Here is a 22,900-nt window from a genome sequence, read left to right as displayed (position 1 = left end):
CATGTTATTAAGTAAAAATTCAAGCGCATATATAGTATCAAAGCATGTCCAATTGACATAGTTCTTTTGTTTAATGCTACTAAAAAATGACCTAAAAGAGTTTGAACATATATACTCGCATTCTGACATTTTAAATGCCCAGTTAATAAGGGATGTGAATTTTTTCTTAATAAGAATATGAGGCAAAGTGGTATAAAGGGTAGAAAAATCAAAACTCTGAACAGATTCAAAATCAACAATATATGCATGCAATTTATCAAGTACTTCCAACGAGTTTTTGACACTCCAAAAGTAATTAATTCCACTATTTTCAAAGGCTTTATTTGACCAATTTATTATCAGGTTTTTTATTGTTCCAAGTGTACTAGTAAGTAAAACAGACAATTTAGTAGTGGAAAAATGGCTAGAAGATGAAATAAATCTATATTTGTAAGTTTTTTTGTGTAGCTTCGGAAGCCAGTACATAGTTTGGACTTTCATTGTAATTGGTTCTGCTTGTAAAGAAGTAGCTTAAAGTTTGTGTTTGTTACAGATGTCGTTTTCTGAAAATGAAGTCAGTTGGAATGTTGGTGAATTCGTGATTTCCTTTTGCAGAACCTTTATGTAAAATGTACGTCAAACAATAATGATATCATTAGCAGCTTTATCAGCCGGGACAAAAACAAATTTTTTTGGATAGTTCTTTTAGTTTATGTTTGGTACGCGAAATAGGGTTTTAATGGTTGTTGTTAAGAATAAAATGTTCTTTAAAATGTTGTATTCGAATATCAACTATCTTCATTACTGAATTAAAAAAAGGAGTCCAAAGACTTTTTGTCAGCTTTTTCCCGTTTTATCCATTTCAAACAGTAGGTATGGAGTAAGTCGTGGATGATATTACGACACTCATTCCAATTAATAATTGACGGGGGACGATATTTAGGTCCTTTACTGAGGAATGATTTTAACTTTCGGTCGCGAACGATGGTAAGGTCTCCTGTTATGAACTGGGAAATGGGGCCATAGGTTTATTCGGAATTTTTGCAATTACACGACATAGGTGTATTTTCAATGATATTTATATCTTTACACAATTGGCTATAATTACACATATATTTCCGGGTAGATTTCTTGTAAATATAACAAATAAGAGGGAGTTCAGTATTATCAAAATATCCAGGAATTTGGTCTTTAACAGAATGGTCGTTAAAAAAACCGGCAATATTTACAAAATCAAAACCTTTATTGACATACTTTATTTTAATAAAATGTTTTTTATGATCTTCAGGGCGGTCAATTTTTGGAAACAATTTAGAATAACAATAAACCATTATAATTTGAACAATTTCATACTTAGGACTGTAATATAAAATTGTGTTGCAATCCTTTAAAATTTTATTTAATTTATTTATAGGTAAAGAACAAAGCTTTGTTAACAGATAGTGTCTGCCGTTGATTTTTGAAACAGAAACGATTTGTACGAACAGTTTTAGAAACTATATCCAAAATGTTAACAAAATCGGTTCTTGATATATTGCCAATTCCCATGATATTATCATTAAGACCGAGAGGGTAGACTGTCTGTAATTTTTTAATCCAATTTAATTTAATTATTTTCCGTGCTCGTACAAACTTTGAATGAGATTCACCAGGCTGCTTATTTACTACTTCTAAAGGTTGAACTGTTAAGTATTTAATAGGATGATTTGCTTCTTAAGATGTTGATAAATGATACTTTTGAATTTATTGGGTCTTTTAAAACGTTTCAGGTGTTCTTGCGTGCGTTTAGATAAATATCGCCCAGTTTCACCTACGTACTGAATACCGCATCCCGATTTGTTTCATGTGAGTAAATACATAATACTGTTTGTTTTTCAAGTAATATCAGTTTCAAAATTTAAAGAAAATGTGCGACCATTAAACGTGGACCTTACCGTATTGTTGGTGGAAAGACGGGGACATGTAAGTCATGTTTTGGCATGACACTTATCGATAGAAGGGTAACCAAGATTTTTATTGTTAAAAATGTTAGCGATGGTAGTATTTTTAGATAAGCGATTTTGAAGATTGAGACGTGTAGATACCCTTTGAACGAGTTCAGTATTTAATATTTTTCCATTTCTAGTTTGTTATAAAACTTTAGAAATTAATCTAAATTCAGAAGTATACCTCCTTGAAGCATAGCTCTGTTTCTCTGCGTATTATTTGGTCGTCTTTGAGTGTTGTCAGGAAACATCTATTTAACGCAATCAATTGGTATTATAATATATGAAAATGAGGAGTATATGAGTAACTAAAATAATAATATAAAACAAAATGCGTGAAGCATCTCAACTGTATCGCCAAAGCATCTAGTTCTTCCCATGTCTGTGACAGATTATTCCATTCACATATCATATAGAAAATAGAAAAATACTAGCAATAATGAAATTGTTCATTTAAGGTATTAATTTGCTTTCACACAACAATGGTCCAACTTATGCATAAAGTTAATCCAGACGTCGATAAAAAAATCCGGGTTTTTGTGGCAAAAATAAGTAAGACACTTTGATTTTTAAGAACAGCGAACCCTAATTATTTTTGCATTACAGGTAAACGTGAGTATTAGGAAAATCTGTTTATACGACAATGAAGGGAATTATAATTATGTTTCCATTTTTAAATTATATCTCTATCAATGAAACACGTTATGTTGAAAATGTCAACAATGTTAAGTATTGATCTTGTTTTCATCATAGTATGCTACATGTATGTTTATGTATAAACAATAAGAAACAATCTGCTGTAGTCGGAGATAGATACCGATTCTTTCATTGGAGGTCGAAGTCGTCAATTTAAAGACAATAACAATATTGGTGTAATGTACACACAACAAACTATGCTTATTGTTGTCAAATAATTATATACATGTAGTTATCAAAATTCATTGCGATGCAAACTACTGCAAAACAAACAAAACAAAACAAACATGAATCAAAATATTAGCCAGTCATTGATAACGACAAAGAAAAAGAAGTTTAAATCATCGAATGCTTTATCATTTTTTTTTGTATATTGATAGGTTAATCCGATGTTGGATCTAAAAAGCTTTTTCCTTTTCATGTATTATTTAAACACAAAATAAGTCAGCACCTCTTTTTTGCTTCAGTCATCTATATTCTAAATTAAACAAGGTTGAAAGAAGTATGAAATGAAACAGAAACAATAGTTTTGGCTAGCTATAAAACCAGGTTTAACCCACCATATCTTTTCGGTAAAATACGTCAGGAATATGGCAATTGTTTGTCGCTTGTTTTGTCATTGATAGCATTTGATTTTGTCTGTTTTGATCGACTTCCCTGTATTAACCTTGGAGTTCGGTATCTCGTTATGTTTTGTTACTGTATAAGTTATACTATTTCATTATGATACCTTTTGGCCAATTAGTAAACATAATACTGGTGACACATTTAATAATGAGCCCCTCATGATATATACATCCCAGTAATCATACTGATATATTATTGATCATCCGGAATAAGCTATGCAAATGAGCAACATATTATCATGCAGACATGCGTTCAGGTAGAGTGATTCGTCAATTACTAGTGCAATAAATGAAATAAAAAAACAAGATGTCGATGGTATCTACGTTCTGAAATCGATGATATCATAGCAAAAGATAAGTTCACCATCTAAAGTGAAAATATTTGAATTAATTTTTATTCTAAATTATATTCGAGATTCTATTATGGTTGAACGTGCATAGCAAACATTAATTTCGTGTATTTGTAAGACCAACAAGTATAAATGATGTAAAAGCTATAGACAAAAAACGTGGTCAAAGGTCTTATATTTTGTTATTTCGAATATTTTAGTTCTCAAGAACGTATACATGTATTAGCAAATAATGATAGCTATAGCCTAATATATATTCTATTTATTATTTTAAATTTATGCAAATTTAAATAGATGATCATCAATAAGGTTTTCAAACATCTGTCTTTTATGTGAACCCTCCACCTATAATATTAGAATGAAACAAATTGAAATATATAATCCTATTGGAATACACTCGGTGGTTTCTACAAACATTTCAACAAAGTAGGGATTTATATGAAGGCGTTGATTTGCTTTCATCTGTTACTAATGTGATTAAATCACATAGAGAGTTTTAAGTAAAACATATTATTTTAACTATTCGTCTCTTTTTACAAGGAAACAGTCGTTCATTAAAGATAAGTGTGCATATCCTGTGAAAAATTATTAGTTGCAATCTAACTGACTTTTGAAATATCGATATATTTGATAAATACAGTATGCTCCAGGGATGTGAATTGTTAAATCATTATATTTAACATTTGCTTTCTGACTATCGATCTGAAAATTATCTGTAAATGTATTTGTTAAAAATAGTGATTTGATAAGTTTAGGCTAAAAGTTGAATACTCATTAAAGGCAATGAAAGCGTGTTGATATATTAGAAGTTGACTCTCATTGACGCTGCTGTATTTTATGTCCCTAATGGATTCAATAAGGCATTAATAGTTTTATTGACTGTCAGAGGAACCGTTGTGAAAATAATAAAAAAAAAAAACAAGTATGATGAAGTATGAATAGAGAATTTAAAGTAAATCATTGTCATAGCAGAACTACGTATAACCATCTGACTTATCATTTCAAGAAATATTTTATACATATAATAACTGTTTGATTGTTTATCGTGTAAAAGTCACCAAAGCAGTTCATTTCTATAAAAGGAACGTATTGGCGAGTTGAAAGCTATTCTCTGTGACTGGTATTATACACCATGTATTAATGAAATCTTCCAACCCGCTATGGATAGATTGAGGAATAAATGTGTACTGCTCCTTCAAATATTTATATTTCGGACCATATACAAACATTGACGAAATTAGAGAAGGATATAGCAGTCGTTCATTGATTGGTCAGAACATGTGTTGCTCTAATACTGATGGAATTATTATTTTCCTTCTATAAATGGATTTCTTCAAATTCATGCAAGAATATTCAATTGTAGGTATGTATTTTGATACTTTAATACTTCGTAAATCTTTCATAATAATAAGTACTTGTATGTTTCAAATAGTGTCAAATGTATATATGCATTTCGTAAGAGCGATCATTTATGTTTATGTGTACTTGCTAAGTTCGGCCTTTGAATACATTAACAAAAGCTAATTTTAATTTTACCCTTTATACGTTTAAATAAGGTATTGTTTTTATTATCAATATGAACAACTTCAGTTCTAGATTTATAACAGATTTCATAGACCACTGTGCTCAAAACTTTTGAAATTAAATAGGGACCAAGCCATGGGGACTTAAATTTTGGTCTTATAGTTTTGTCAAATTTATAAACAAGATCCCCTTTCGTATATTTATATTTTGTTAGTCTAGTGTCATGATTCTTTTTAAGTCTTTCTGCATTTGTCTTGAGATGTTTCCTGGCAATCTGATATACATCTTGTAATCTGTCTTGAAGATCTAAAGCATATTCATTTTGCCCTTCATATTTCTTGTCTGGCAGTGGATATATCAATTTTATTGGAATACTTATTTCTCGGTCTAGCATTAGAAAATTAGGTGGATAGTTGTCACATTGGCAGTCATACCACCTCTTCTTTTTTATATTAAACAATTCAATCCGGAAAGTACTGCCTTGATCACTGTGCAGTTCTAGTGGTATTCCAAATCTTGTTAAAAATTCCATTACAAATTTATGTGCCACGATATCAGCTTTTTGGTGTGCAAAGGGATAAACTTCCATCCTTCGGGTGAAATTATCTCCTATTACCAATAAATATTTCTTCTCTGTGTTTGCGGTAAGGGTCCAATTACATTACACTCTCTAAAGGGTAACCCACTCTATAATCAACCAACCCAGCTTTTGATTTTTTACTTTTACTTTTAGTGCAAATTACACAATTTTCTATGTGTATTCTGACGTCTTTTGTTATTTGATACCATGTAAAATAATTTTTCATTTTCTGGACTGATTTCTAATACCAAAATGACCAGAATATGCAGTATCGTGACAGCTTATTATTATTTCTTTCTTTATAGCAGCTGGTACCAAAAGTTGTAAATGATCTAGTTCAGTTTTAACTTCTCTCCATTTTTGGTACATTACTCAACCAATACGGAAAAGATTACTCCAATTCAGCCAATAATGTCTTACTGCTGGGCTGAAACTGGCACATTTATCTCTATCTGGTGTTTCTCCTGCATCCATCCATTTATGTAAAAAGCTGTAATCTGGGTCTTCTTTCTGGAATGTACTTATCTCTTTTTCTGTGTATTTAGTTAACCAACTGGAACAATTACCATCACTTGACTGTGTTACATTCCTTATCATAGGTTTATCAGTTAAATTCTTTACATTATCAACTTTTTTTCTAAATTCTGACCATTCTTGTTTCCATTCAATGTAATCGGCGCAACTGGAATCAAGATTACCCTCTTTCAAATGTATACAAAGATAATTTTCGTTATAATTTCTGGACAGTGTTGAATGTCAAAATTGTATTGACTAAGACTTTCAATCTAGCGTGCTAACTGTCACTGAGGGTCTTTAAATGCAAATATCCCTCGTAATGATCCATGGTCTGTTCTCAGCAAAAATGTTCTTCCAAGAAAATAGTGTCAAAATTGCTGTATAAATGTGACAACTGGAAGTAATTCTCGTCTTGTGACACTATCCCTCTGGTGTACCCTGTCTAGTTTCTTTGATGCATACGATATAACCTTTTCGTTGTTTTCTTGGATTTGAGACAGCACAGTGCGAATACCTATATTTGATGCATTTATGTCCAATATAAACATTCCGTCTGATTGTGGGTATGCCAATATTGGTGATGTTGTCAGTGCGAATTTTAATTTTTCAAAAGATTCTTAACAGGGCTGTGTCCATTCAAAATGTACATCTTTTCTGGTAAGCTGACTGAGTGGAGCTGCAATGTCCCTAAATTTGTATATATCGTCGCTGTTATGCAAAAACCTCGTATCTAAGGTTTTGATAATTTTACACCAGGCAGTAAAATCTGAAATCTTTTTTCGATTATTTAGAATTTAATATGTATGTTCCGCTGTATGCGAAAATATCTGATCTTCTAACCAATCAATTACCAAGACGAGCAAAAATTTCTGCACCTATATTGTATTTTCATTATTTTTAAGCTAATATATTAGCTTTGAGAACCTAAAATTGATAAAACTGTACCTGTAATAATGTCAGCTGCCGTGCAAAATTTTTTTCTTTTGAGATACGATATTTTTGCACAACAAAATGTCTCACCAATCCGACTACACTTTTTCGTCACATGTCAGAATTCGGGTTGATGATTGGTTAGAAGGTCAGATATTTTCGCATATAGTGGAACATACATATTTAATTCTAAATAATCGATAAAAAGATTTCCGCAAAATATTGAGATACGAGGTTTTTGCATAACAGCGACGATATACTGCCTGTAATAATTACATAGACCAAGGGATTGTTGTATTTCTTTTGCTGTTGATGGGGTGTTCCATCTATCTACGGACTATACTATCTTTGGATTTGGCTTAATTCCCTCTTTACCTACAACATGCCCTAGGTATATTATTTCTTCTCTCAATAGATCACATGTAGATGGTTTAAGCTTTAATCCTGCATTTATAAGTCTTAAAAAAACTTCATCTAGTCTTTTAAGATGTTCTTCTTCATCAGAACTATAAATTATAATATCATCGAGATATATCAGGAGTGTTTGGTTGCATGTATAGCATTTATTCGAGTTGGGTTTTTGTTGTTTTTCCCTAGGAAGCTATTTATTACTAACTTCTCTCTTCTCTGGTGCTTGATTCATCAGCTTTTCATCTATCATTTCTCCAACTGACTTAGTTATATCTTTTGTCATGGACTCTCTCAAGTCCCGTCCAAACTGATGAAGTCTCTCCTCAGTTACGAACAGCTGAGGACCTGCTTTTCTGCAGTTGAGATCTTCATAGTCATATTCTTCTTCTTCTTCCTTTGTCTCCACTTGACGAATCTGAGTTTTGCCTTTCATGCCATTCTTACATGTTATATCACCAGGTTTATCGTTTCTTCCATGGTTTTTGGTCGCTTGGTCAAAACATCATATGCCAGACTCTGATCTGGTAATCCAGACAACATGCTCTATCCTAGCAGCATATTCATGGATGCTTTCTTTATATAGTTTCTTGATGGTCTGTAATTCACGTCTGGAAAATTGTTGTTTCCAAAACGTCTTTTTATTTCTGAGTTAAACAGCATAAAGGAAGTGCGAACTTCTGGAGGTAACTCTGTGGCAATGTAAAGGCCTCATCCTTAAGGACTAGAAAAATGTCTTCTGTTTGCTGTCTTGGACTCCAGTTATTACGTTCTGCAATTATTTAAAACTGTACCATAAAAGTTTTCCAGTCTCCTTTACCATTAAAAATGGAATCTTGACTTGCAAATGATTCTGTTCGATTTCGCATCGGATAGGCTGTCTCACTAAATCTAGTGTCAGTGTAGTATGTGGAATTTTGTTGATTCCATCTATAAGGTTGTTGTTCACCGTGACTGCATAATATGTGCTGAAGGTTGGGACTCAGTAGTCTTTGTTTGCCTTGTATTAAATTCTTTCTCTTTTTCAAGGTCTTGTATTCTTCGTCTAAGTTCCATCACCTCATCAGGTTGATGATTCACGTGATATGTTGATTTGTTCAGATTGCTGTCACTCAGAGAAGATATTCTGGGCCGTAATAGGTTTGTCATGGTATTTGTCTGATTTGCTGTCATTGGTCGGGTCAAATTAGCATTACTATTTATTGGATTTGAATAAGTACTTACATTTATAATATTGGTACTAATATTTGTATGTAACCCCTAAGCAGGATATGACTGACTGTTTAACCTAGTACTAGTTGAACTTATAGTATTAAAGTTTGAAATGCTAGGACCTGAAATGCTGGGACCAGCCATTGAACTATTACAATTATTAACACTTGTAATTGAAGGGTAAGTATCAGAAATAACACCACTAGCACCTGGTGCACTATTCGAAATAGTTTGTGCTTCATTTTCTCTTGTTAAGTCCGAAAAATCGGAATTAACACTACATAAGGGACCTATTGGGGACCCTCCCCCTCAATTATTTAAAAACAGAGGAAGTGGTAGTTGTCTGTGTCTTAAATTCATATTTAATATATACCCGACTGAATTAATACTTAATTTCAGTTACCCTTAATGTTATTAAAATATTTTAAGAAAAAAATCACATTGAGTTTCAAAAACTCTTAGTGCTAAATATACTTGAATTTCAATAACTCTTGGTGTTCAATAATTTATTTATGGAAAAATACACCTTGAATTTAAAACCATTGGTGCTCAATAATTTATTGATGGAAAATACAACATGAATTGCAATAACTCTTGGTGTTCAATAATTTATTTATGGAAAAATACACCTTGAATTCCAATAACTCTTGGTGCTCAATAACCTATATGGAAAATATACACCTTGAATTTCAATAATTCTTGGTGTTCTATAATATCATATGTAAACCACAGTTTGAGTTTCAATATAAGCGGATTTGTATGTTGTTGTTCTTTTTTTTATGCATTACTTTTTTCCTTTCTTTTTCCTTTTTTTATATTTTTATTTTTAATTGTTCTTTTTACCGCTGCCACCAGTTGACGCGCCAACCGTTATTGTAAATGATTGTCAGATATTATACAAATATCAATTATAAAGTCAAAGTAATAAAGCTGTTTTGAAGTCAAAACTTTGAATAATCAAGAATAAGATTTGTTTGAATTTAATAAAAGCAGCTTTATTAAAAGCTAATATCATTAATAATAGTTATGAATCAATTACAATATATGTGAATAGAATTGCAGTGTGTGCTAAAACTGAAAATACCTGAATAGTAAAATCTAGGTCACTTGCCTAAAATCAGATGTTCTGTCTGGGATCTAATTTGAAACTGACTAAACTTTTCTCCAAACGTTTAAAAGATCAAGTTATTCAATACACCTAAAAATAGTACGTGTGTACACAATATGAAAGTAACCAAAATGGCCATAAATTTGACAAGTTCTATTTGGGATAAGTCTAACATTATAAAAGGATAAATATGGATTAAATAGGATGCATTTATAACTTCTGAATAAGGTATTTATGTTGTAACTATAGAAAATCATTCCGCATAACAAGCAAGTGTACAAAAGTGAAAATATGTAATTAATGATTGAACAAAATGATATATATATGTTCCGGACCATATGAGTATTTGGACCATACGCGTATGGTCATGACCATATGCGTATACTCATATGGTCGGACCATATGAGTATTATACTCGTTTGGTTATTAACGGGCCGGACCATATGAGTATTTGGACCATATAAGTATTTTTTCAAATATACATGCAATAGAAATAATACGTATTAATTTTACATTTCAAAAGCTACATAAACATTAAATATTGATGCCACAGTCAGTTGATCTTAGTTTTCATCGTTAATTGTATTCGTGTATGCTTTGTATACTTAGAATGACATTCACACGGTACCAACCATGTAGCTCAGTTTCTGCGATTGCTTGTTTTGGCTGCGTGTAGTGATATCTACTCGGACAATTCCGATGTGTCTACAGTGTTTTTAAGAAACTCTAGATCTCTGATTCATTTCCAATATCGTAAAATGAATATCACCGATCAAATTAAATAAAGGCAGTAGCTATTTCATGGCTCTTAAATGCTATTTTACCGGTCTTATAATTAAGATTGAAATAGAAGTATAGAAATAAAGAATAGAAAAAAATAAAGAAACATACACTTTTAATATTTTACTTGTCTTACAAAATATCATGATCCTTGTCGGTGATGTCACCTACTTTAAACAATAAAATTCCTTTTACAATATGTTCATTTGAATTTGACATCTTATAATTGTACTTACAAGTAGTAAGTTATATTAACTGTGTGAAACTATTTTTTTATAAGTTTTTTTTTAATATATAATAAAATGACATTTTAGTGACGTAACAACCAGAAGGGTCACACCTAATGAAGAGTTTAAAAGTAAACGTGTTGATATACCCATATGGTCATGACCATACGCGTATGGTCCAGATACTCATATGGTCCGGAACATATATATATAATTGGTTTTTTTAATATATCGTAGCTACTGCATATATATGTATTTATGTATTGTATATCAACAAAACATTTCCAACGAAACGTAACAAAAAATAACAATGATGAACAATTCTATTCTCCAGTAAATTTAAAATAAAATGTTGTTACAATAACATAACAGATACCTCAATTAGAGTGATACAATAATGATACAATGAAATTAACGAGTTACAAAGTAGTTCAATGAAACATTTACACCGATGACATGTTTATCAATTATGTTTTGAAAATGTTCTATAAATAAAAGTTATGTTTTTGGCGTCTATACAATTTTTCATCTCTGGTTAATCTTTAACATATAGATTTGACACGTCAGCACAGGTTTATGATTGCTGCGTTCACCTTGATAAAGCTTATTTTAAAATACAAACCAAAAAAAAACCCGCCTCAATCAGTAATCTCGACAACAACAAAGTACTAGTAGTACAAAACTGTCCGAATAAAGCATTTTCACTGGCTTTCTTAAAGGATAATTATCACAAGACGACAGGAATAAGCAAACTCCCCTTACTTTGGGTGTCGATAGAAAAATCAAGGGTTCCAAAAACCAACAAAATATCTTGCATGCGGGTAAATTTACTGATATGTTATGTAATGCGTCTCTATTAAATATATATTTTCATTACATTTTATTTGATTATTATCATCGTTAGTCTTATTGGGTCTAGATTGGCGATGTAATGTTGTTTTGATTATTTATATTTCTATAATTGTTTAAAAGATTACCATGACTATTTGTCTGTATATAATGCAAAACTAATTCAGGTATATCTGAATTCGTAATCAATACCTCTTCTCTATAAAAAGGCGAGATATGACATAATTACCAATAAGCCAGTCACCCATCGACGATTTGTAATATTCTTAGCTCCATTGTCTTTTTATTGACGTCTAGTGTGTTTTGAAAGCAAGGCAGTACATTAGCTGTAAGAAACAGTTTCGTAAAATATCTGTGTTATATCAGCATCATTCTTTAATTTCCATGGTTGAAAAGCATCCGACGCTTACAACAATGAAGAGCTGTGAGAGAATGAAACTCTTGACATACCAAACGCAATCTTGATAACTTATCCCTATATGTTTTGAAATGAAAATAATATGTTTTTTTATAAAATGGTTTATTCAAACTAATTAGACAATCTACGAAGAGATCTTTGATGGAGAAATTATAAAGTGGACTTGTTAAGAAGTGTATATACCATTGAATCAAAGGCTAGAAATCTAGTTACTGGTAATGCAAGCAAGACACGAATAGCATAGTTCACCATGTCAATGTGCCGTGTCTATGCATTTAGATTTACTGCTTTGTTTGTTTGTTATTGAATGTATATTGTTTCAACTGATATTATAACGGCCAAATTAAAGTTTTCATATTTACTTTCTAGTTTACCATAACTGACAATGATAGAAACTTGTTATCCATATACCTGTAGTAACATATTTGAATTGAAAATATGAAAATACTTTTAATGATAATTGAATAGAAAGATCAATTGTACTGACATGTTAAATACATGAATATTAAAACAAAAAATTAAATGTCAATCACTGATTATTCAAAGGTACACCAGGTTACATTAAGCGTTTATGTTAATTAAAACAAATGTTTAATGTCCTTCGTTATATTTTAAGCAGTTTGGCATGGTGTCTGGTCATTATAAAAAAGAAACATATGGCGTATACATCTCATATATCCCAGTGAACGTTTACTTAGTTAAATGCTATTACCGAAACACAAGGGTCTGCTTTATAATGCTTGGTCTTGATATTGCAGTTGACACAGATCGAAAAGTTCAAACTAGAACCTTATATAATCTCATTTTAAATATGTTACCATCGCGCATGTAAACGTTAGACGGAGGACATAAACATGGATGTGTTCCGTTACACAAAACCTGGTCTATCAGAACTGACCAACATCACATATATGTTGATCTAAATGATGTGTTTGTGTTACAACTCACTAGCAAAATTTGTTTAACCGTAGATCTTTAGAAATAGATACCAGAATATTCTTGGTTAAGCTGTACGTTTATCAATAGTGTCCTATTCCGAATTCTAACATTTTTACTGTGTGCTCATTCGTGTGTCAGGTGTTGCATTAAAAAAATAGGACGTTTATCCTGTTGACCAATCCGGTCTCGCTACTTTTGATTTCGTTCAATTTCATAAATTATGTGTGTTGCCTTGAAGTGTCGATTTACAAGATGTAGGAATCGTTGAACTATGGATGCTATAAATAATTCAACGTTGTTATTTTAACGCAGGTAATAAAACACACACATATTTAGTGTTTTTATTCTATTCATTTCTTGTAAATTCTTAACACGTCCTTCTGTTGGTGTAATATTTTGTCTTGAAACTGTGCTGCATCTGTTTGACATTTTAAAATTATGCACACGTGTGTGCTTTCGATTCAATGAAATAAGCTAACTCATAATTCGATGAGTTGTCGACTGAAGAAAAGAAAGTGTAACAAGTCATTGTAACGAAAACAAATTTAACCATCTTAAGAAACGTCATTCTTTTGACTATATAGCTTACTATACAGTCTTCGTGTTACCTATAATCATATTTTAAAGACCGTACGATGGCCTATGGTAATGTCGTTTACACCATATAATTTTGGTCTTTGATGGGCAGATTTCTCGTTTGCAATTATTTACCACTTCCAATATAATTTCAAAACAGCATAAGATAAACAAAAGGGCAATATACTAAAAATGCAAAAGCAGCTAAACAGACACACGGTAAAAAGTATAAACCAGCAGTTTACGAGTTGAAGAATTATACAGATACAGAATAATGTTTTTCTCCTATTTGTTTTGACCATACGACATTTAAGGGGCCATTTGTCATACTACTACTAATGATAATACAAGTAGTAATAATGATAATCATAATAAAGTAATATTAATCATTCATTATTATTGCTAAAAAGGAATAAAGAAATACTTGAATCAAAATGCTTTTTTTTTGTACAAGGCTAAAAACTAACCAAAGATACCATACATTTTATTTTATTTGCAAGTCGTGTGTATCTTCTACAAAAAGATCCATCAGTGTATGATTGAATCAAAACAGTTTAAGGTCCAAATAAATCCACGTTTATATAACTGTTGCTCAGTATGCGGAAACATCAGTTTATATCGAACAAATGAAATTTTCTCAAAGAACAGCTATAATTGTTAAAACAAACAAGATATTGGAAACGGGTCTTTCGAATTATTTGAGAAATAAAGAATTACTTCCGTTTGTTAGAGAATACAATATTACAAGTAATTATTAAATGATTTAAAACGATGTATATATCAAATCTAATTGTGTCTACAAATATGAAATAATTTCACAAAACAAGTCTTAGAACATCGATACATTGCCCTTTAATCAAATACAGAATTATACAAATCAAGTTGTGTTTTGATTGCATGAATTGTATTGTTAAGTGATGATTTGAAAACCGTATATTTTTTTTGTATTAAATCCGCTACAGTCTGAAAATTGAACAATATTTGAGGAAAATTATCAGGGGCAATCAAAACAATTAACAGAACAAAAGTTAGACCACACAGAGACCAGCCAACTACAATGTGCAAATAGATAGGAACAGTAACATCTCTAAAGCCGATATACGATATTCATTAAGAAGCACTGCTTTTAACATATTAGCAGTCAGTTATATTGTGTGTTGTTCAGGCAATACGCACACAATTGTGATCATCCGAATATAAAGATAAGTTCGTAATACTATGTTTTTGGGAAGCTAATTCATATGAAAACTCAGCAGGTACATGTTCACAGAAAAAATTGAAGTTGTTGATAAAACCAATAACATGTGGATACATGTATTTATAAACTAATTAACGTTCAGTTGATATAGTTTTGTAAATTGCATGCACATAAATTGGACGAAACACTCTAAGTATTACATAATAGTGAAGACTGAAATATATATCTAAGTACGCATCACATTACTTTATACAAAGTATGTTAAAAATTACCTAGTCAAAACGGTTTGCAATGACAATTGGTTAACAAAAGTGCTATTTTATTCTTCTTTTAAATCACATATTTATATCTACTGCTTTTTGTTTCTTATATTTGACATGTCCTCAGTCACTATTATAGTAAGTCTCATATATAACTATGTTACGTAACATAAAATTGCGTTGACTAACATTGTCCAAATACAAGCAAACTCTACGTAATACTACAGTATTTCGAATTTTGTGACAATTTGAATGCATTCAGATCTCATTCACTTAATCTGGATATTGAAAAAGGTGTTACATTAATATTTTCAATGATAGAATCATTCAAAAGTTAAGGAAATTGAACAACTATTACTGTATGACAATGAGCGTAAGAATCCGCCATAAAACATATTTCCTTTCACTCGTTTTATGTGTTTGAGATTTTGATTTTTCAGTTTTTGCAAATTCTCGATATTCCGTCAACTAAATGTTGTTTAAATTTTTTTTTATTATTTATGTGATTATTTCCGTTTTATTAATTTAAAGGTTTGGAGATTGATACGTCGATATATGATATAGTTTATAAAATTATAATGCAGGACATGTACATTATTATGAACTAAACCAACCTATGCTCCTTCACAGTAAAATATAAGATTGATTAAACCGGCTCAAACGAATGATTTTGGTTATATTAAGGAATCACTTAATGCATATTCGTCGGTCAATCTCTCTGTCCATATGCGCTCTAAAGGCAACTCTTCCTAGCTTGATTGCTGGATATTGATAACATTTACACAGTTGTAGTAATCACTACGAATAGGATGTACATAAAGCCCCAGTCACACTGTCACGTTTTATTCCGTTTAAAAATGCTACGTTTTAACTACGTTTTGAATAAATATTATCCGTTATTTTTAAAGCTAGGGTTAACTAGGTGTGTGCTACGTTCTAATCACGTTTTGCTACGTACTAGTAAGTGTAGACCCATGTTTCCACAACGCACTGATACGTTTCGATACGTAGTAAGCACGTTTTGTTACGTTCTGCAAGGCTTTGATACGTATTTACTAGGTCTCTACTTTGTTTTTATTTTCGCTACGTTTTTTGTTGAATTTTCAAAACATACGGAGCAGGTCCCGTTTTGAAGAAAGAATCACTACGTTTCGATGCGCTTCGTTACGTATATTCCCGATTCGCTACGCTTTCAAAACGTAGTAAAACGTAGCTCATTGAAACGTGACAGTGTGACTGGGGCTTTAACAGAATACAATCTTGTACGTACATGGCAAAGGGCAGATAATCAAACCTACTTACGTCGATATTTCTATTATGTGGTAAAATAAATCTGATCTGGGGGGTATCTTTGTGAGTTCACTCACACGTCCAGTTTAAACACCAAAGTTCATTTGTAAATTATAATATAGTTTGTGGTACAATTAACATTTATTTGAGTAAATTAAGCGACTTTTACTACGGTTTACAATTGTATCACATACATCTATACCGAATCGTTGACACATCACAGATGAGCGACCTCTACATACTTACTGTCAGATATAAGTAGAATTTGTACATCCTGAGAGACTAGTTTATGAATAAGTAATTAAAAGTAATAAAACGGTAATTAGCACAAACATCTTTATGTACCAATAATGGAATTGTGATTTTTCTTTATGAAACATTCTTCTTGATGTTGATATTAATAATGTTTGTATGATGCAGTACTTGACAACCATTGTCTTTATTAAGATTGTTATCAGAAAGTGAAGATTTCTTTTGAATTTACTTGCAGGGTTTTAAATGACAAAGATAGCGGTTAATGATGATTCGTAATGAACGATTATATAAAATTTCTAAAATAATATCCATACAGTATTATATAGTAGAAGCTGTCATTTTCCTGTCATCGTGGAGTGGTAAGTTGGCTTTTGTCTTATTGTAAAAAGAATTGCGGTTACCATAAAATTAATTAGATTAATTTTCTAGGCACTATAAATATATATTAAGAATGTCATGTATATATATGCAATTTTCGCTACATTTTATATTCTAAGCATTTACAAATCATAGCTTCTTGATTTATGCCACTAAGCCTCATATAATTCTGCTATACAATTGGTCATGCTCTCAGGCCCTTTAATGTTATATTTCCTGTAACAACAACTTATATACATGTACATGTATATCTGAAATGTAAACATATGTAATCTTCGTCACATTTTTTCAGCACGTAAAATGAATCGTAATTCAGGCTTATTATTACTTTTTTAACAAAGAAAAATGGCCAAAATAACAATTATTAAGAAAACAAACCAAACAAAAATTAGAAGTGGATTATAAAATATATATATGATAAAGGATAGAGAAAAGAAAAAAGAGAACAGATGTTTGAAAATATAAGAGAATACAGATTGAAGTGTCCCCCTCCTCATATCCAGATCCTCGCACGTTAGTTCCCGACTAAGTGCAATCACATCAATCTTGCCTTCTGAGTTTTGCTATTATATGACTACACGCTGAATTTTGTTTTTGACTGCAGCATTGCCAATTTCCGTATCTTTTGAGTGGTAACGTTTGTATACAGGTCACCGTCATCTGTATGTCATTAAGGTGTAATGAATTCTGATTGATATCAATTCAACATGGAAATAGGAATGATAATAAATGAATATCTCTGTCATTAACTAAATATTAGTTATAGCTGACTTAACTAGTTAGTGGAAATACATTAAGCATATTGTTGTTCGATGTGTATTGGCTTTTAAACTTGAATTATATCCGTCAAGTAGAACTATCGTGGTGCGTCATGAAAGGTCATGGCTGCTGGAAGAGAAAATGAATGGTTATTAATTCAATCAACTCGTATTTGATTGTTCATTTCCTTTTTGACTGTACATGCAGAATCGCTTTTAATTGAACGTGCATACGTCTATCAATTAAATATAGATAATAAATAAATTCAAATGTAAAAATGCAAAAAAAAACTAAACTAATGCGATATTTTAATTTTTATAGTGTATAATTATTTCTTTTCTTGACATTACAACAGAACTGGTTTTTTTTATTCTGTATTCCTCGTCATCACAGAAACGTACCTATTTTGTTTATACGTTCCATATGTTAATGTTTAAGAAACCTCAGTTGTATCTTCTATTAGGTTTTATAGAATTGCCCGCTTGATGAGGTAATTCTTTACGTTTGAACAGATTTAGCTACTGTCGATTGCTTGGGAGACATTTAATAAACTGGAACCAATATATAACATTAATGTTCTGTATTTTGACATTTTCATCACCATTTACGACGATACATGTAGGTTTTATCCATTAATAAACCGTATGATAAACAAGCGCGTATCACTATTATTACTTCTATTCCTCGACATAACGTTTAATACAGTAACATTTTTGCATTCTCAATATTATTTTTATCTATTTTTGACACGTCTGTGATATGGTCATAACTACACGTGTTAACAATACGTACATTTGTACTAGATTAATATATAGATTTATGAGTTTTAAATATTATTAAAATTAAAAAAGGATAAACCAAAACTGTTATGAAATTTTTGCTCAATTTTTTTTTCTTCGTCGCTTTTTGCCCTGCTGCAAACCTAGAAACGCTAAAAATATGTAATACATGATTCATGTACTCAGGTACCGTAGTTTTGACAGTTTATAACCTTTTGAAGATTATGTGTAACCGTTCCATACAGGTTACGACTAAAATAATGCAAATAATTGTCTGTGATAACACAATCTTCAATATAAAATCTTGATGTTTCAGACTTCAGAGAGTTCTATCTAGCTTCTACATGTATGTGTTTAAAATATTTTTGTAACACTGGTGAAAAAATTACACATTTTCAGAAAAATTATATACATGTATGTTGTTCAAAGGAGTAATATTCCATTGGAGTATATATGTAGTTTGTTCCTTGGAATATTATACAAAATTATATGCCACGATATTTGATTCATCGTTGTCTTAAATTTATTATGAAATCTTAAAATACATGGAGTTATAATAGGTACAAAAGGATATGATATAACAAATTTTACAGTCATATAACTTCAAAAGATCGCCGTACAAATAGATTAATGTCATTGTGACTGTACTTAATGATGGTAGTAATGCCTTTTACCGTCAGTCGTCAAACGGTAATTTTCGGCTACCGTTAGCGTCAAATTGGTTTAAATGATTATTTTTAAACGTGATTCGTCAAAATCATTCATTCGATTTTTTTTCGTCTAAAAGAAAGTGCAATTGTTATTGAAAGTTTAAAAATATCACATTTACCGTCAATTGACAAGACTTTTACCGTTGTTTGTCATGTAGGTACCCCCATTACCACCCTCTTTAATGAGTATGAAATTCCGATGTGTTCCTTAAAAGTAGATTGATGGAAGAAACATACGAAATGTATAAGTAAGAATTTAATGAAGGCCGAGTCCATGATGCATGTATATACAATTAAGAATATAATATGTAAATTGATAATACAAATTCGTGATTATTATAAATGTTCAGATTTATCTCTTGTACATGTATCCATCTATTCATTATTATATGTTTCTTTGAATTATAGCCTTATCTGTGAAAGGTTTACAAGCCAATGTTCCTCTGTTTGAACCTAGAGAAAACAACGTATCATTCTATGCTGGGGATACTGCAACGTTACTTTGTTCAGTCACGGGATTACAAACTCGCCTTGTAAGTATGCTTTCTGACAAACATGAACAATTTTTAACTTATTGTTTACAATATGCATCAGAAATAATTATTCAAATACTTGTCTAATAACAATAGTCTTATGTTTGTATTTTTTCAACTTAACAATTAAATCTAGTAATTTCATCAGTTACAAATTTGTATACATGTACATGTATTGAATAACTAATCGTCATCCAGTATACAATGTAGTAGTTATATTTTTGTACCGAACCTATCTTACTGAAGGACTTGACGGACGGAGAAACAAGCGAAATTACATTTTCAAACGAAATCGTAGCACTGGACTGAGGAATGAATAATATATCTGTTAATACTTTGTTTATCATGTTGTTCATTTATTATTGTTTAGTTATGGATTTTCTATCATTTTGAAAGCATCAACATCAACCCGAAAATTAATTAAGAACAAAGAACAAAACACCAATAACTTCCGAACTGACAGCTCAATAGAATGTAACATTTGCTTCAGCAAATATTTCATAATCTAGTTAGCAGAGATTAAAAAGATTCAATTTGGGATGCTGCTTAATTGAACATGATTTTAATGAAATTTTGTACACAGCCAGGATCTTGTTTAGCATTAGAGTTTTATTTGATTTGATGGACTATCAATAACGTCAGATTGAATTATGGTAAACTTGTGTCATCGCTTAACTTACTTTAATTGTAATTTATAATTATATGTCCCTTTAATCCGTCAATATTTAGTTATCATTAGATATTAGAGAATCGATCAAAAACCACCGTTATTTGGATTTAATATGTTGTGGTTTCTTGTCTAAGCACACTCAAACGAACTATTTATTTCACAAACTAAATGAAAAATATGTAAGAACAATAAAATGAAACTGAAATAGTATCTCGTTTGAATAACACTGATTCTTGCTTTGAAGTTAAATCAATTTGATTGTTTCTCTTAAACACGAACATGTTTACACAAGTATTCAATCGATTTTATCTTGAACTTTTAACTTTTTATAACTCAAGTGCCATTCGTTAATTATTTCATGTACAGATCTAGCAATAAAATACAAAATGTGAATACAAAAGTTCGTATGCAATAGAATGAGCATACGTAATTATTCCTTGTTACATAAAAGTAAAATTTAGGACCTGTTAGTTGCATACCGTTACATGCATATGTTATGAGTGTAACACTTAGGGACTTTCCGTTTAAAGTTTTCCTCGGAGTTCGGTATTTTTGTTATGTTAATTTTTGATATATATAGCTGGTCTTAAGAATATTCTGCTTCCTTCTAATTGTAATGCTAATAATTAACTAGGGAATGGGGGTATCGATACCTGGAATTCTCCAGTTTGAAAGTAAAACTCATATTTAAGAGGAAATTGTATTAAGCTTTTCGGGTGTTCATATATAACGATGAAGCAATGTCAATTTAAATGGGAATGTCTGGTATAGAGAAATCACACGCTCGTCAATTCAAAAGCACTATCAATATAGCTTCGATTGGGTGACCCTCTGTAAAGCTAACTATGACTTTTTTTACCTGGCTTTAATTTTCGTGTGGCTTTCCAAAGTTGTGCCCAATTTTTAGAACTATTACAATTATATATTACAATTTAAACCAAACAAATTTTAGAAGACGAAATCGAAAACAACAACACACACAAAAACAAACACAAAAACATCAACCACAACAATAACAACAAACAACAACAAACAACAACAATTATAACAACAAACAACAACAAACAACAACAATAACATAATGAACTCTTTTGGAATAAAAATTAACATTAAACATTTGTGGGACCAAAATAGTTCTTGTATTATATTTTGTATTGTATTTTTAAATTGACACAAATAATTAAAAGTAAGACAAATAAGACATTTTCTGTTCTTCATAAAATTTGCTTTTTTGATGCATTTGAAAGTTCAATTAACTTTATTATTCCCTGATGACATGCATTAACCATGTCTGTTTGAAATTCACATATAAATGTGTGTGTGAAATGAATGGTTTTATATAAACGTGTAGCACGACTTTCTCTCTAGGTATCAAGACGGGTCTCGTTGGTTTAATAGCTGCGTGCTAACCTCGAGTGCAGAATGGCATTGGTTCTATTACCTGTCAGATCAAACCAAAGTCTTACTTATTTGTATTTTCTGCTATCCGATGAACACGTGACATTTTGGAGTTAGAGCAAAGACTGGTCGACTCGAATTTGAAATATTGTGTCCGGGCGGTTGGCATGTCTTTCTGCATGATATAGCTTCTGGTATCCTGATGACCGTTGTAGTCAAACGGGCGATAAATGCCAGCACATTGCAATATAAGGAATAACTTAAATCAAATAGATTGTTTTCGCAGTAGGTGGTTGTAGACTAGGCATGTAATACACATTGCTTTTTAACGTGTCACTGTTATTTCTGTTTTGCAAAATGAATTCTTTATTTGTCCTGGATATTTCGAATTAGATTTTTTACTGTGAAACGGAATCCGGATTCTAAAACCGTAAATAATTTTGCCTCAGACGACTGGTTTTTCTAATCCAATCAACAAAAGTGCCGCCTGAGTTCGTGTGTGGTAATATACCATTATTAAGTTTTCAACGGAAAACTCAAATTGGTGTAAAATTGATATACTTCCATTCCGGTGGTGGCACGTTTCTCTCAGTATGTTCTCTTTAATTTTATATTTTCTCCATGCGAACAGAAGCAAGTCTCAGTGCATATTTTGGTTTGCCATCACGGATGATTCTCGAAAGGATAATTATCCGTTTTCTTTAAGCATATCATGCAGAAAAGTATAATCAATGTATTTCTCAAGTGTATTTCTTATATCTTTTTTTTCTGAAGAAGATAAGGCGTAAATAACTGTATATTTTGTAACCTTTTGCCGATCTAATGATATTGGTTCTTTTAATACATCAACTAGTTCCGGTTAATACATTGTTTTACCTTAAGGAAATGCTATTAGAACAAATTTGTTAAAAGAAAAATTTTGCATTAATACACTTGACACGTACATCTTGAATAATTCCCTAGAAAC

At 31.1% G+C, this 22,900-nt stretch overlaps 1 protein-coding gene across 6 annotated transcripts in view; it reads left to right on the top strand.

The window, feature by feature from the left end:
- Positions 1–4,120: 4,120 nt before the first annotated feature.
- The window catches only part of LOC139519243 (neural cell adhesion molecule 1-like), a 57,845-nt gene continuing 39,065 nt past the window's right edge, over positions 4,121–22,900 (top strand). The window contains exons 1-3 of one of the 6 annotated variants that reach the window (XM_071311194.1): positions 4,121–4,999; positions 16,942–17,065; positions 19,741–19,865. In XM_071311194.1, the coding sequence (XP_071167295.1) occupies positions 16,969–17,065; positions 19,741–19,865 (222 nt within the window). In that variant the 5' untranslated portion in view covers positions 4,121–4,999; positions 16,942–16,968. Of the gene's footprint in view, positions 5,000–9,997; positions 10,143–16,941; positions 17,066–19,740; positions 19,866–22,900 lie in introns of those variants that run through there. The other 5 variants (XM_071311191.1, XM_071311190.1, XM_071311188.1 and 2 more) reach the window with 5 other exon arrangements.

This window comes from Mytilus edulis, chromosome 4, assembly GCF_963676685.1.
Source record: "Mytilus edulis chromosome 4, xbMytEdul2.2, whole genome shotgun sequence".
Classification (NCBI taxonomy): Eukaryota; Metazoa; Mollusca; class Bivalvia; order Mytilida; family Mytilidae; genus Mytilus; species Mytilus edulis.
This window is presented reverse-complemented; position numbering and strand designations above follow the sequence as displayed.